Source organism: Myotis myotis, unplaced genomic scaffold (assembly GCF_014108235.1).
Source record: "Myotis myotis isolate mMyoMyo1 unplaced genomic scaffold, mMyoMyo1.p scaffold_m19_p_32, whole genome shotgun sequence".
NCBI lineage: Eukaryota > Metazoa > Chordata > Mammalia > Chiroptera > Vespertilionidae > Myotis > Myotis myotis.
Window position 1 is genome coordinate 356,710 of NW_023416338.1, and position 13,218 is coordinate 369,927.

At 56.0% G+C, this 13,218-nt stretch overlaps 2 protein-coding genes across 2 annotated transcripts; one reads left to right on the plus strand and one right to left on the minus strand.

Moving 5' to 3' along the window:
• Positions 1-61: 61 nt before the first annotated feature.
• On the minus strand, positions 62-6,831 carry GET3 (guided entry of tail-anchored proteins factor 3, ATPase). The gene is made up of 7 exons (XM_036302561.1): positions 6,671-6,831; positions 5,703-5,850; positions 2,137-2,285; positions 1,906-2,056; positions 1,088-1,195; positions 813-1,010; positions 62-402 (listed from the first exon to the last, which is right to left on the minus strand). The coding sequence occupies exons 1-7, from the start codon at positions 6,829-6,831 to the stop codon at positions 271-273; spliced, it is 1,047 nt and encodes a 348-aa protein (XP_036158454.1). The 3' UTR covers positions 62-270.
• Positions 6,832-8,931: 2,100 nt separating this feature from the next.
• TRIR (telomerase RNA component interacting RNase) lies at positions 8,932-12,238 on the plus strand. Its single transcript, XM_036302562.1, has 3 exons — positions 8,932-9,338; positions 11,418-11,495; positions 11,801-12,238. Exons 1-3 carry the CDS (start codon positions 9,000-9,002, stop codon positions 11,906-11,908), a joined length of 525 nt encoding a protein of 174 aa, XP_036158455.1. The 5' UTR covers positions 8,932-8,999; the 3' UTR covers positions 11,909-12,238.
• The last annotated feature ends 980 nt before the right edge of the window (positions 12,239-13,218 follow it).

Consider the following 13,218-nt stretch of genomic DNA (forward strand, 5'->3'; position numbering starts at 1 on the left):
TACAACCTGTGCAACTGTTCATGGAGGCGCTGACTCCAAAATCCTTGTATCAATACCCACAGTAGTTTAAGATCATTTTATTGAGAAGCGAGAGGCGGGGAGAGGTGAGGGGTAGCTACAGCCACCCCAGCCCCACCAGGGGGAACAGACCCCCTCCCCGCCTCCCACCTCAAGTGGCTCCCCCTGTACTCTGGGGGGACTTTGTGCAAACTCTGCCCCGGTGGGGTGGAGAGTGGGTGGAAATGGTAGCGGCTGGGGCTGGCAGCAGTGCTACTGGGTGCTGGGCGGCTTGTAGGGCTCCAGGAGGAGGGCAGAGAAGGTGTTGACCTTGTCCGCCCCCCGCACCTCATGGGGAAGCAGAGGCAGCTTCACAATGTGGAAGTCTTCATACAGGTCCTCCATCTGTGGCCGGGGCAGGGGGCAGAGGACATTGGTCAGGGGCCTGGCTGCAGGCAGGGGCAGAATGTGGGCAGATCGAAGGGGTTGAGATGGGGGCCTCCCAGGGTCAGTCTTCATAGGGTCACAGGCAGGAGTGGTGCCAGTGGGGTCAGAGTTTCCAGGGCTGGACCTCTGGCTCCCCAGGGTCAGAGGTATCCAGGCCAGGCCAGCCAGATTCCTTCATGGCCAGAATTAGGGGGAAGGGACTGAAGTAGGGGTGAAGAGCAGGAGGCTGGGGCAGAGGTCAGAGAGAAGATGGAGCAAAGACTCAGAGTGCAGAGTAAATGGCTGGGGGTGCCATGGTTAGGATGGGCCGGGTCCCCACTGCCAAGACCAGAGGTTTGAGGGCTGGGTGTATGGCTGGGCATGCACACCTGGTCCAGGTACTTGGCCTGGATCTTATGGCGGGCCTCACACATCTTGCAGGGCTTCTCGGGGTCTGGGAAGACGAGTTGGTTGACAATGATGTTGTGTGTGTCGATCTTGCATTTGGCCAGCTCTTGGATCAGCCGCTCTGTCTCGTACAGAGACAGGAACTCGGCGATGCACACACAGATGAAAGTCGTCTGCTCCTGCAGGATGTGAGAGGACAGTGAGGGCCAGGTGCTGGTCCCGGAGCCTCTCACTGTCTATGTGCACCATGACTCACAGGATCCTTGAACTGCTCGCTGACAGAGCGGATGACAGGCAGCGTCTCTTCCAGCTTGGAGGCCAGCTGGTCTGCGTTCATATCCCCTAGGCCCAGCATGTTGCACATCTGGGGGGAGGACATGGGAGGGCTTGAGGCTTACCTGGGGCCATTATACCTCCTAGGTCGGGGGCCTGCTAACCACCTCCCAGTGGTTAAAAGCCTGGGCCCTTGAACAGACCACAGGGGGCAAATCCCAGCTCCGCCTCTTTGGGGGACTACAGCCAGGTGGCTTGACCGGAATGCTGAGTTTCCCCATGTGTAGACCTTACCTCCAAGGGCTGGTATGCTAGATGAACTGAAACATGTCATGTGCTCAGAACAACGTCTGGCACAAAGTAAGCGCTCCACAAATGTGACTGATCTGGGACACAGGTACCAAAGGGGGATCACACGCACCACCTTGGAGGTGGGATGTGTGTAGAAGTGGGGCTGTCATGTCATCATGCTAACAACAGGGACACTCGCATGCTCTCCATTTGACAGACAAGGAAGGTGAGGCCCAGAGAGATGAAGTGACTTGCCTTAGGTCACATTAGAATGCAAAACATTTGAACCTGGGCTGTCTGGCTCTGGAATATGTGCTTTCAAGCTGTCTGGGGCACTCAGCAGGTAGGGGCAGGGACACCAAGACCCCCATAATGAAGATTCCCCTCCCCCCCATTAGGAATCGTGGATCCAGAGTTGTGTGAGAGAAAGGCTTTTGTCACTGCACATCTGGGGGCCTGGGGACTGGCTCCCACTCAGGGGACACCTGGATGCCCTGGGGCCCTGCCTGCCTGTGAGATGAAGGGGCTGATCTGGTTCTTGATCTGCATGAGGCGGCCTAGGCCCCGCTCCACGATGGTGGGGAAGTTGAGCAGCCTCAGCGTGTGGCCTGTGGGCGCCGTGTCAAACACCACCACTGAGAAGTTCATGCCCTTCACCAGCCTGCGGGGAGATGAAGGTCAGGCCCGCTCTGCTCCCTCTTCCACCCCAGTCCCAGGCCGCACTAGCCTGCCAGGCCTGACCTCATGACCTCTGCATAGCTCATGGCCTCGTCAATGCCTGGGAAGGCGCTCATGGCCTCCTGCATCATCTTCTTGCCCATGCTCAACATGTTGTCCTCCTCGAAGAACTCGTCAGGCAGCTCTGCCACGCCCAGGCTGGGGTCAATCTCCTGGGGGGGGACACAAGGGATCGAGACTCAGGCTGCTTCTGCTACTCCCAGGGCCTTCTCACCTGGGGGGCACCAGGGCCAGGGGAGCCCGAAGAGGGCCCCATCAGGGAAGAGGCTGGGGAGGCCCCCAAGGTGCCATAGCCCTCCCTCAGGCATTAAGGTCTTCCGACTGCTCAAAGGGTCAAACAATTTTAAAAACAGATGGAAAATTGCAAAATTTTTGTGATCAGTGTCCACAGAGGGAAGCCAAAGCCCTCTGCAGGGCTTGCACTGGCTGTTCCCCCACCCGGCCCCTGATTGCTTCCAGATTATTCTCTAATGTGAGTCTTCCCTCACCATCTCATCTAACAGGGCAGACACAGTCCTCACTGTCCCACCTGCCTTTCTCCTTAACATCCAGCCTTCCTTCACATGACACACTCATCACATTTCCCATCTGTCTCCCCACCCAGAATGTCAGCCTCCTGAGGACACCAGGAACTGTCTGCACACAGGAAGTCCTCAACATAGATGTGGAATCCACAAAGATATGACCATCCTTGGGGACTCTGGCCAGTCCTGACTTGATGCCTCCTTCTCTATCCTCCTATGTCACCTCTCCTTGGTGACTGCACAGGTCCTGCGATGAAGTCCCCCTCACTGGCCTCAGAGGTCCACTCCCCTGCATAGAGCTTGTGTATCCATTGCCCGACCCATCACACCCAGTCACACCCTTGATGGTTATTCCTAGTCACCGGGTCACCTCTGAACTCACATACCCCATTCTCTGACCTGGGCCTCCTTGCCTCCCGCTTCAGTTATTACTATTTTAAAATATATTTTTATTTATTTCAGAGAGGAAGGGAAAGGGAGAGAGATAGAAACATCAAAGATGAGAGAGAATCATTGATCGGCTGCCTCCTGCAGGCCCCACACTGGGAAGGGAGTCCACAAACCATGCATGTGCCCTGACCGGAAATTGAACTGTGACCTCCCAGTTCATAGGTCGATGCTCAACCATGGAACCACACTGGTCCGGCTGTTATTTTTTAAATATGTTTCTATTGATTTCAGAGAGGAAGAGAGAGAGAGAGACAGAAACATTACTGATGAGAGAATCATCTATTGGCTATCTCCTGCAAGCCCCCTACTAGGAATCAGGCCCGAAATCAGGCCCTGCCTGGGAATCAAACTGTGACCTCCTGGTTCATGGGTCAATGCTCCAGCACTGAGCCACGCCAGCTGGGCCTGCTGCAGTTATTTAAACCTCTTTGGGTCACCTCATTCCCTCTCCCCTGACCCCAGTTCACTGTCAGTGCCCCTCTTGGCCGGCATCCTTACCCAGCCCAGGCTCCAAAGGTTGCCTCTACAAACACGCCCCCTTCCCTCTGTGGTTGCCAAAATCCCCATCCTGGTTATTCCTGGGTCCCTGGTGTGGCCACACTGAGGTGAACACGAGGGGAGCACACCTGACAAATAACTCCCACCTGCTCCCCATTCCCAATCACAAACTCCAACGGCACCCAACAGCCAGACCATCCACTCTGGCGAGTGTTTATGTCCCATCTTATGCCTCCTCAACCCCCTTCCATCCCAGTCACCCCGTGCTCTCTGCTGAGACTTGTGCCTCACCTGGGCCTGAGAGACAAAGAAAAGCCACTGGCCGTCAACACCTTATCCCTTCCCCCCAGGAAATGCCCCAGGCCCTCCACCCTGCCTCCGCATCCCTGCCCTGGAGAGTCCCTGTAAGAGGTCTGTGCGCTGTATGTAGCTCCCTCCCACACGAGGACAGTCCTCTGTCAGCACCCTCACTCCTTCCTGCAACACTACTTGTCCCTCCCTGGTAAAGTATTTGCACTGGCAAACAAACATGCTCCAGCGTCTCCTTTCTCAAAAAAGCCCTCCTCAACCCCCCTTCCGTCTCCCTCCAGTGATGCCCCATTTCTCAGCCCCCATCATGGCGATCACCGTCTCCATTTCCACAGCTCACCCATTCCCGACAGCCTTTTGCCCCCACTCACCAGTGGTCTCTAAAACGGATGCACCTGCTGGAGCAGACAACCTCTTTCTGCCCAAGTTCCTTTGTCCTGGAGCTCAGGAGGCTATAACCTCTGTCTCGCCTCCCACCTCCCCGATGGCTCCTTCTTAGCCTCCTTCACTTCTGGACCCTAAATGCTGACATGCCCTCAGGTTGTCTCTGGGCTCCCTGTTTTCTCATATTCTCCTTTATCACACAGCTTTCAATACCACCCTCGGGACAGTGACCCCCAAATCAGTATCAACTTCCTCTGAGCTCCAGGCTCACACAGCTAAGCCACTGTCCTGTGTCCCCACTTGGATGTCCAGTGGGCACCGTGGATCCACTGTGGTCAAAATAGAATTCTTGACTTGTCCCTTCTAAACCTGCTTCTCTGCTAGTCTTCCTCATCCCAGCTGCTAGGGGCCAACCAAGAGATGTATTTAGCCCTAGACGGTTTGGCTCAGTGGATAGAGTGTCAGCCTGCGGACTGAAGGGTGCCAGGTTCGTTTCCGGTCAAAGGCACCCACCTCAGTTTCGGGCTTGATCCTCGGCCCCAATCAGGGAGCGTGTGGGAGGCAACCAATCGATGTGAGAGAGACACATTGATGTTTCTCTCTCTGTCTCTCCCCCTTCCTCCCACCCTCTCTTAAAGTAAAAATTCATTTCTTTCTCTCACCCATTACAACCAAGCAGCTGTACTGCTTTATTTCCAAGAGACATCACAAATCCAACCTTTGTCCCCCAACACTCTGCCTCCATCTTAGTATTGGCTGCCCTTATCTCTTGCCTGGTCACTGCCCTTACTTCCAGCTTCAACTTATAATCCATTCTCCGCACGGCAGCCACAGGGAACTTGTCAAGGCTATGACATTGCCCTGCTCAAAATGAACAGCTTCCTATTAAACTTGGAATCAAAGCCAAACTGCTCCCAGTGACCTACAAAGTCCTACCCCACATGGCTCTGACTGACCTCGCTGATGTCTCCCTCCCCTTGCTCACTAAGCTCCATTCGCTCTGGCTTCCTTTTTTTTTAAAAATAGATTTTATTGATTTTTTTATAGAGAGGAAGGGAGAGGGATAGAGACTTAGAAACATCGATGAGAGAGAAACATCGATCAGCTGCATCCTGCACACCCCCCACTGGGGATGTGCCCGCAACCCAGGCACATGTCCCGACTGGAATCGAACCTGGGACCCTTGAGTCCGCAGGCCAACGCTCTATCCACTGAGCCAAACCGGTCAGGGCTCTGGCTTCCTTTTTGCTCCACAAGCATTCCTCAGTTGTTTCCCTGTGGGTACGCTGAAGAAGGGGCGAGACAGGAATGACAAAGGATGTAGATGGGCCGATGGTAGGTGTGCACAGGAAAGACCTGAATGGGCCGTGGCCAGACTGGGGAGCTGAGCCTTGCTCTACTCACCATGGCAAAGAGGTTGTCATAGCCTTTGACCTTGGTGGGCACCTTGGAGAACTTCTGGTCAAATGCATCGGAGATGTTGTGGGCTGGGTCCGTAGAAATGATAAGAACACTCTCCCGCCCCTTGGATAGCTGGACTGCTAGGCTGCAGCTGGGCAAGGAAAAGGTCAAAAGGTAGGGAGCACGGGGTCAGGGCCTGCTCCCCGTCTGCATGGGGAGATGTGAGGCTCAGAGGCCGGGGCCCTGAGAACAGGAGTGATTGCGGGATCAGTCCCCAGTCTCTGTGCAGGGCCCTCTCAGACCTTTGCTAAGACCACTCCAGCTGGCGAGTGGCCCGGTTCAGTCTGGCCTGATGCCTGCTTCTTGTTTGCGGGCACAGCATGGCATGGTCCAGCTGTCCAGCCAGCACAACTACGGGGTCCCTTGCGCCCCCTCAACGCTAAGCTAAGGGGTCCCTGGAACCTCCTACTGCACTCAGGATGGTTCAGTCCCATTTGTTCAGGGTAATTTGCTCCAGGAACCCCTCCCGCTCCTACCGGTTGACTGGAATAGTCTGATCACCTACCCTCTCTCGCTTCGTCCCCCATCCCCCACCCCCACGTGGGCACAGAGTAGCACGTTTCACCAGACGAGGATCGTTTGTTCCGGTGCCCCGGCCCCGACTCTGAGCTCCCTCCGGTGTGGCCCCGCAGACGGGGACCCCTAAGGGCTCTCCCGGCCGCCGTGCGCTGGGTTCAGCGTGATTCGGCCCTTGAGCCCTAACGGAAATGGTCCAACTCAGAGGGTGCCGGGCCTGAATCCGGGAGGCCCCGTCCACGCCCTCCAGGTAGCTTCTGGAGAGCACACCCCGGAAGGCCCCGGCGCCCCTCCCTCCCGTGCCCGGCTCGGCGTGGAGAAGCCGGTCCCGGGCCGCCCTCTTCGCCTAGTGGTCCACCCACCGGTCTCCCCGGCTCCCGCCGCGGCCTCCTTACCTGCACGTGGTCTTGCCAACGCCACCTTTGCCCCCGACGAAGATCCACTTAAGGCTGCGCTGCTCGATGATGTTGCCAAGCGTGGGTTCCAGCGGCTCCACATCGGGCGCATCCTCGAACTCCTCCGCTTCAACCCCCCACCCGGCCACCCCTGCCGCCATCTTGGAACCGGCTCACGTGACCACTCGGAGCGCACCACGCCAGGCACCTGCGGGGGGAGTTCTCGGTCACATCTCCAGCGGGACCAGCAGCCCGAGGGACGTTCCCCACCCCCTGGCTTTTAGGCGCCATAGAAGAGGCTGTAGTTCCAATGTTCTCCATTCCCGAGGTTTGTTTACCTTGTTGATCTCTCGATTATGTTTTCTCAGACGCCCCCCGATTAATTAACATATTGGTACGTTCCAAAATACTCCCCTTCACTGATTGGACCCCAAGTCTTGCAGCACTCTTTTCATTGGCTACTTTTTTTTTTTTTTTACTTTCTCCAATCACTCGCCTGTGCCGGCAGTCTCCCACCTCTCCTTAGCAACCCACCAAGCACCCGGTCCATACCCTTTCCCTGAAGTTGGATCCCAGACTCGCCCCGGCCTGACGCTATGGGCTCAACCTCAGGTCGATCATTTCCCCCCAGTTCTCTAAACTGGGTCCCCAAGTCGTCTCATGTCCGTCTCCTTTGTGAGCCACCCGGGCTCCTCACGCAAACCAATCAGACAGATTGATTAGTTGACCGAAGACGTCTCCTGAGGCGGCGAATGGCCTAGCCCTAGAGGGAGACCGCCTCCAATTGTGTGCAAGGCCCACAGACCCTTGTCCAGTGCTCCCAGAACGCCCATGCTGGGAAGATCAGGGCAGGGATCACACTTGCAACCGCGCTCCTTGTGTTTCCTGTTCCCGAAAACCTTGCAGTTTGCTCCCCATAGAAGGGGAGACTCCAGGTTAGCGAATTCCCCCTGTTGGACCTCAGCAATGGACAGGAATACAAGCTGGGTACCAGGCCCTTGGCGGACACTTTTGTGTGTGTATGTGTTTGTTTTTAAGCTATTTTATTGCTCTGGCCGGTGTGGTTCAGTTGGTTGAGACTCCTTCCATGTACCAAAAGGTCGCCGGTTCCATTCCCAGTCAGGGCACATGCCCAGGTAGCGGGCTCTATCCCTGGTTGGGGGTGGTGGTGGCTGGAGGCAGCTGATCATATCGATGTTTTCTCTCTTTCTCCCTTTCTCTCTAAAATCAAATTTAAAACATTTAAAAATATTTTTATTGGTTTTGAGAGAGAGGAAGGGAGAGGGAGAAACATTGATGGGCTGCCTCCTGCACGCCCCCTACCGGAGCTGCAGCGCGCAATCCGGAGTGTGCCCTGACGCGAATGGAACCAACCACCTTTCCTGGCACCGGACGACGCTCAACCAACTCAGCCACGCTGGCCAGGGCTTGGCGGACACTCTTGATAATAAGCGGGGGGACTCCGGTTTAGAAAGCCCAAATAATACCCTGGTTCTGAGATGGGACCCTCAGCTCCACGGAGCTCCATCCCAGGGACATGTCATCAACCCAGAACAACCTCCTCCAGGCTAGAGACGCTCTCTAGACTCAGTTAGGGACCCATGTTCCAAGGCAGCGGTTCTCAACCTGTGGGTCGCCACCCCTTTGGGGGGGGGGGGTCGAACGACCCTTTCACAGGGGTCGCCTAAGACCATCGGAAAACACATATATAATTCCATATTGTTTTTGTGATTAACCACTATGCTTTCATTCTGTTCAATTTGTAACCATGAAAACACATCCTGCATATCAGATATTTACATGACGATTCATAACAGCAACATTACAGTTATGAAGTAGCCACGAAAATAATTTTATGGTTGGGTGTCACCACAACACGAGGAACTGTATTAAAGGGTCGCGGCATTAGGAAGGTTGAGAACCACTGTTCCAAGGTGTCAGTTGAGTACACGGCCTCAAAAGGGATCCCTCTCCCCACCGAGATTATCTCCGGTGCCAAGAAGGGGGTCCTAGCCACAGAAAGCTATGCCCCCCCAACCCCCCCTCCCACTTCCCCCCACCCCGTCTCAAGCGGAAACCTCACTCCTGAGAGCCCGCTACACCACATCTCCGTGATGCCCGCCCAAGCCTAGCTGAACGGAAAAGCCCGCGGCTCCGCCGGCCGGTTTTTACCCTCCTTCGCTCCGCCCTCAGGTTCCGCCTCCACTGCGACGCCTGGAGGACCAGACGGCTCTTCCCGGCATGCATTGCCCGGGACCCGACTAGTCGGGCGCCAAGCGCGGGCCGGAGTGGCCTTCCCGGAGTCCTTTGCGCCGCACCTGGTGACAAAATGGCTGCCCGAGGGAGACGGGCGGAGCCTCCGGGCCGGGAGGCGCCGGGCCCCGCGGCGGGCAGCGGCGGCGGGAGCCGATGGGCTGAGTCGGGGCCGGGGACATCGCCCGAGAGCGGGGACGAGGAGATGTCGAGCCCGGTGTCGGGCGGCGTGAACTTGTTCGCCAACGACGGCAGCTTCCTCGAACTGTTCAAGCGGAAGATGGAGGAGGAGCAGCGGCAGCGGCAGGAGGAGCCGCCTCCGGGCCCGCCGCGACCCGACCAGCCAGCGACCGCCGCCGCCGGGGGTCCCGGGGATCCGAAGAGGAAAGGCGGCCCGGGCCCCACGCTCAGCTTCGTAAGGAGCCGCGGGGGTGGGGGAGGGCGCCAGGGCCTCCCTTGGCAGCGGGAATCGGGCCCGAGAAAGGGAATCGGGAGCCAGGGCCACGCTCCGGCCCGAGGAGGGCTACATCCAGGTCTCTCCGAAGATGCGGAACCTGGGTTCCCCACGAGAGAGGTTTGGGGGCGAGGGTAGGCTTTCCCGTAGACTGCCCGTGAGGACCGGGAGCCGGGAATGGGGAAACCAGGATGCCTGTTTGGTGCCATAACTGTGGATGCTGGCACCGTCTCCCCCTTTTCGGAGGGGAGCGAATGCAAGTCTGGAGTCTCAGATGTGTGGATTAGACACTCGGACCGCCTGCTGTGTGGCCTTAGGAGATTTGCTTAGCTTCCCTGAGCCTCATTCGCCCAGTGTCCGTTTGTTGAGTCCCTTACCTGGTGCTGGGCATTGTGCTAGGCGTTGGCTGTGCCCGGGTGAACCAGGCGGGCACGATCGCTGCTTTCCTGGAGCGTCTGTGATGGCCTGCCTTTATTTTTTGTATTTGGAAAAACGGACATCTCCTCTTCTGATGTGATGAGAATTCAGTGAGGCCATCCTGGAAAAGGATCACGGGGCTTGTCTGATAGAAAGGGCTAGACCAGTTGTCCTCTTTTTACTTTTTTAAATTAAATTAAAAAACCAGATTTTTTTTTTTTTTTTAAATTAGGAAAGGGAAGAGAGAGAGAAAGAGAGAGACAGTCGAACAGTGATTTGTTGTTCCACTTACTGATGCATCCATTGGTTGGTTCTTGTACGTGCCCTGACCCAAGATCAAACCCGAAACCTTGGCGTGTTGGGTCCATGCTCTGACCAACGAGTGACCCAGCGGCGGTCAGTCCTTCTCAATTGGAGATGCTCTTCCTATTTAGGGAAGCCTGGAGACATTTTCGGTGTCAGAACTGGGGCAGAGGGTGCTGCTGACATCTGCGGGGAGACCAGGACAGGGATGTTGCTCAACGTTGTTCAAAGGCACAGGGCAGCCCTCCTCGAACCCCCACTCCAGATTCCCCAGCAAGGAGTGATCCAGCTTTACAAGTCGTTAGTGCGAGATTGAGAGACTGGTTTAAATAAATGGCATCTATATTGGTTTTCCATTCTGAGCTTGCTTTGTCTCAGGTGTTGAGATCAAGGCCCTGTGGTGTGGGGAAAAAATACCAAAATTTGAGAGAATAACAGACTGGGGGTCAGGTTTCTTCATCCACCAAAAATGGGTGTGAGACGACTAGTCCCAGCTCTGCAGGTCCCTGAATGCCTGGTTGATGGGTGGAGAGATAGGATGATGCCTTTCAGGCTCGTTGCTGCCTGTGGGGCACGGGAAGCCTCAGTCAGTGGGAGCAGATGGAGGACCAGGACAAGAGTCCGGAGGGAGGCTTCTGTTTGAGGAAGGGAAATGCCAGGAGCTGAGTGGGAGTAGTAGTCCCTGCCTTCTCATCTATTCACCGAGGGGCTGTTTCGGGAGCACCCTCCAAGAGGCCAGGCCAGATTAGGTTCAGGGACACAGTGTGGCTTGGTGGTTAAGGATGCTGCTCGGTGGATGGACCCACTCGACCCGAATTCAGTCCCATTGTTTGCTGCCAACATGACCGAGGGTGCAGGCCCCTCCTTCTCAAAAATGTTTCCTCATGTATAAAATCGGTATGGTTGTAACTATGAAAGTGAAAGGAGGTGATACATGCAAAGCACTGGCACAGGGCTTGGCATACAGTAAGTGCTTAATAAAAGGAGCTGTTGTTGCCTGCGTGGTCACTGCTAGGGGAGGGTGAGGCTTCAGCATGGAGAGTGAGGATGGAGCCTGTCCCCACTGGTGTGGGGGTTCTTCTCGCTCCCTGGGAGGGCATCATGGGGGCCCAAGACTGCCTGGGTATCACGGGCCCAGGGCAGGCGCTAAGAGTCGCGTGTGCTCCTCTCTGATTGCTGCGCAGGTTGGCCGGCTGGCGGAGCTGGGCGCGGCGTCAGGACGGGCCACCGGGCCGGGCTAGGAAGGTGTAGTGGGCCTCAGCGCCGCCAAGGGCGGGCCCGACTCCTGTAACCGTTGCAGTCTTCTGTCCCTTCACCCAGGTGGGCAAGCGCAGAGGCGGAAACAAACTAGCCCTCAAGACGGGAATAGTAGCCAAGAAGCAGAAGACGGAGGATGAGGTGAGCAGGCCAGGTTTGGGGGCTACCCGTGCGGCCTTTCCTTAACAGCCTCAGCACCTGGCTAACCAGCCCTGTCCCTTCCTGTCCATCTGGACCTTGGATGTGGGGGTACTGGGTGAGGGAGGAGGGCTTTCAACAAGGTCCCCAGATAACTTGACTCTGAATATCTTTACCTCAAATCCAGGACCTCTGGGTGGTGGTACTGGGGGTGGGTCAGCTGTCTCAGGACAGTCCTGACCCCAGTTCCTAGCCTCCCTGGTATCCCCTTCCCAACCTCCTGTGTGCCCCTGCCCCCCTCCCCACAGGTATTAACAAGTAAAGGTGATGCATGGGCCAAGTACATGGCAGAAGTGAAAAAGTACAAAGCCCACCAGTGCGGCGATGATGATAAAACTCGGCCCCTGGTGAAATGACCCCCTTCCCCCGTCTGCCCACGGCCTGGGACTCTCTGCGATGTACATAACTATTTAATGCGGCAGCGGCGGCGGCAGCAGCCCTTCCCCCCAAGGACTTAAACACAGAAGGAAACCAAGATGCTTCCCGCAGCCGCGGACGATCCTCCAGGACTCTTTTTTACCTTGAGCACTTGCCTCCTGAGACTTCATAGAACAGTGGTTTACTGTCCCCTCTCTTCCCACCTCCTTGCTCTCTCTGGCTCTTTCTGTCTTCCTTTTCTCGCCCTCCCCTTCCTCCTTCCCTTAGCCATCACTTCTGGGAAGTAAAGAACTTGACTTAGTGCCGGAGCTGTGTGCTTGGTTTGCCTTCTTTGCTCCTTCCAACCTAAAGCCTCCCCTGCTACACTTTCCAAAGTCTGGATCTGCCTGGTGAGGGGGGTTTCAGGGTCTGGGGAGGATGGGAGTATGGCCCCGTCAGTAGGCCTGGACTCTTCCCTAGGACCCTTTTCCCCCCACCCCTGACTGTACCCCCCACTGTTGCTCCTGATGTTCAGGTTCTCTTCACAGTCCCATTTGGCTGGGCCAAAGCTTTTATTCAACAGACACTGAGTACCTATTCTGTGCCTGGGCTGGGGCCACAGCTATGAACAGAACTGATCATGCTTGCTCCCTGCCCTTGTGGAAGGAAACAAACAAAGGGGAAGCCATTTTGGGAGGTGCCTGTGAAGAAGTACAGGGTAGAGGCTGGGGAAGGGTGTCTATTTTCATTGACATACGATCAGGGACCTGAGCGAGGTGAGGAAATGAGTTCTAGGTGGAGGGAACAGCGGGTGTAAAGACAGGCCAGAGAGTGCCTGGCCCTTAAGGGGAGCTTTGAGGAGGCCCCTATGACAAGCCAGGTGAGTGGGAAGCGTGAGTGGATTACATATAGCGCCTTGTGTGTTAGGGTGGAAACTTGGGACTTTATTCTTGGTGAGAAGAAGCCTTTGGGGGTTTTGAGCTAAGGAGCAACACACTGTTTTATATCAACAGGAGAGGCTGGGGTTGACCCCGCCGGCTGTATATATGATCAGGAAGAGGAATACATAGGAGAAGGAGCACATGGGCTTGTTTGTCCCATCTTGCAGGCATGACTATTGACATGTTAGGGGACAGGGTGTCCTAAAGGAAGTCTTATTTCCCTAGTGCCCCTCTAATGCCCTCCTGGCCCCTTTGTTAATCCTGGTGGAGCTGGAATGTTTTACGATGCCCTGGCCTTCCAACCTCTTCTCAAACCTCATAGACCTGGGATCCCCAACGTGGCCCAAATGCTGAGCAGCTCAGCACTC

Bases quoted from the DNA above. Each gene is read 5' to 3' on its own strand.
- GET3 (XM_036302561.1), bottom strand. From the start codon at position 6,831: ATGGCGGCAGGGGTGGCCGGGTGGGGGGTTGAAGCGGAGGAGTTCGAG. The intron at 1,196-1,905 runs GCAGGCAGGGCC...TCCTCCCCCCAG, and splicing joins TCAGCCCCTTCATCTCACAG to ATGTGCAACATGCTGGGCCT. The intron at 1,011-1,087 runs GTGAGTCATGGT...CACATCCTGCAG, and splicing joins GCGAGCAGTTCAAGGATCCT to GAGCAGACGACTTTCATCTG.
- TRIR (XM_036302562.1), top strand. From the start codon at position 9,000: ATGGCTGCCCGAGGGAGACGGGCGGAGCCTCCGGGCCGGGAGGCGCCG. The intron at 9,339-11,417 runs GTAAGGAGCCGC...CCCTTCACCCAG, and splicing joins CGGGCCCCACGCTCAGCTTC to GTGGGCAAGCGCAGAGGCGG. The intron at 11,496-11,800 runs GTGAGCAGGCCA...CCCTCCCCACAG, and splicing joins AGCAGAAGACGGAGGATGAG to GTATTAACAAGTAAAGGTGA.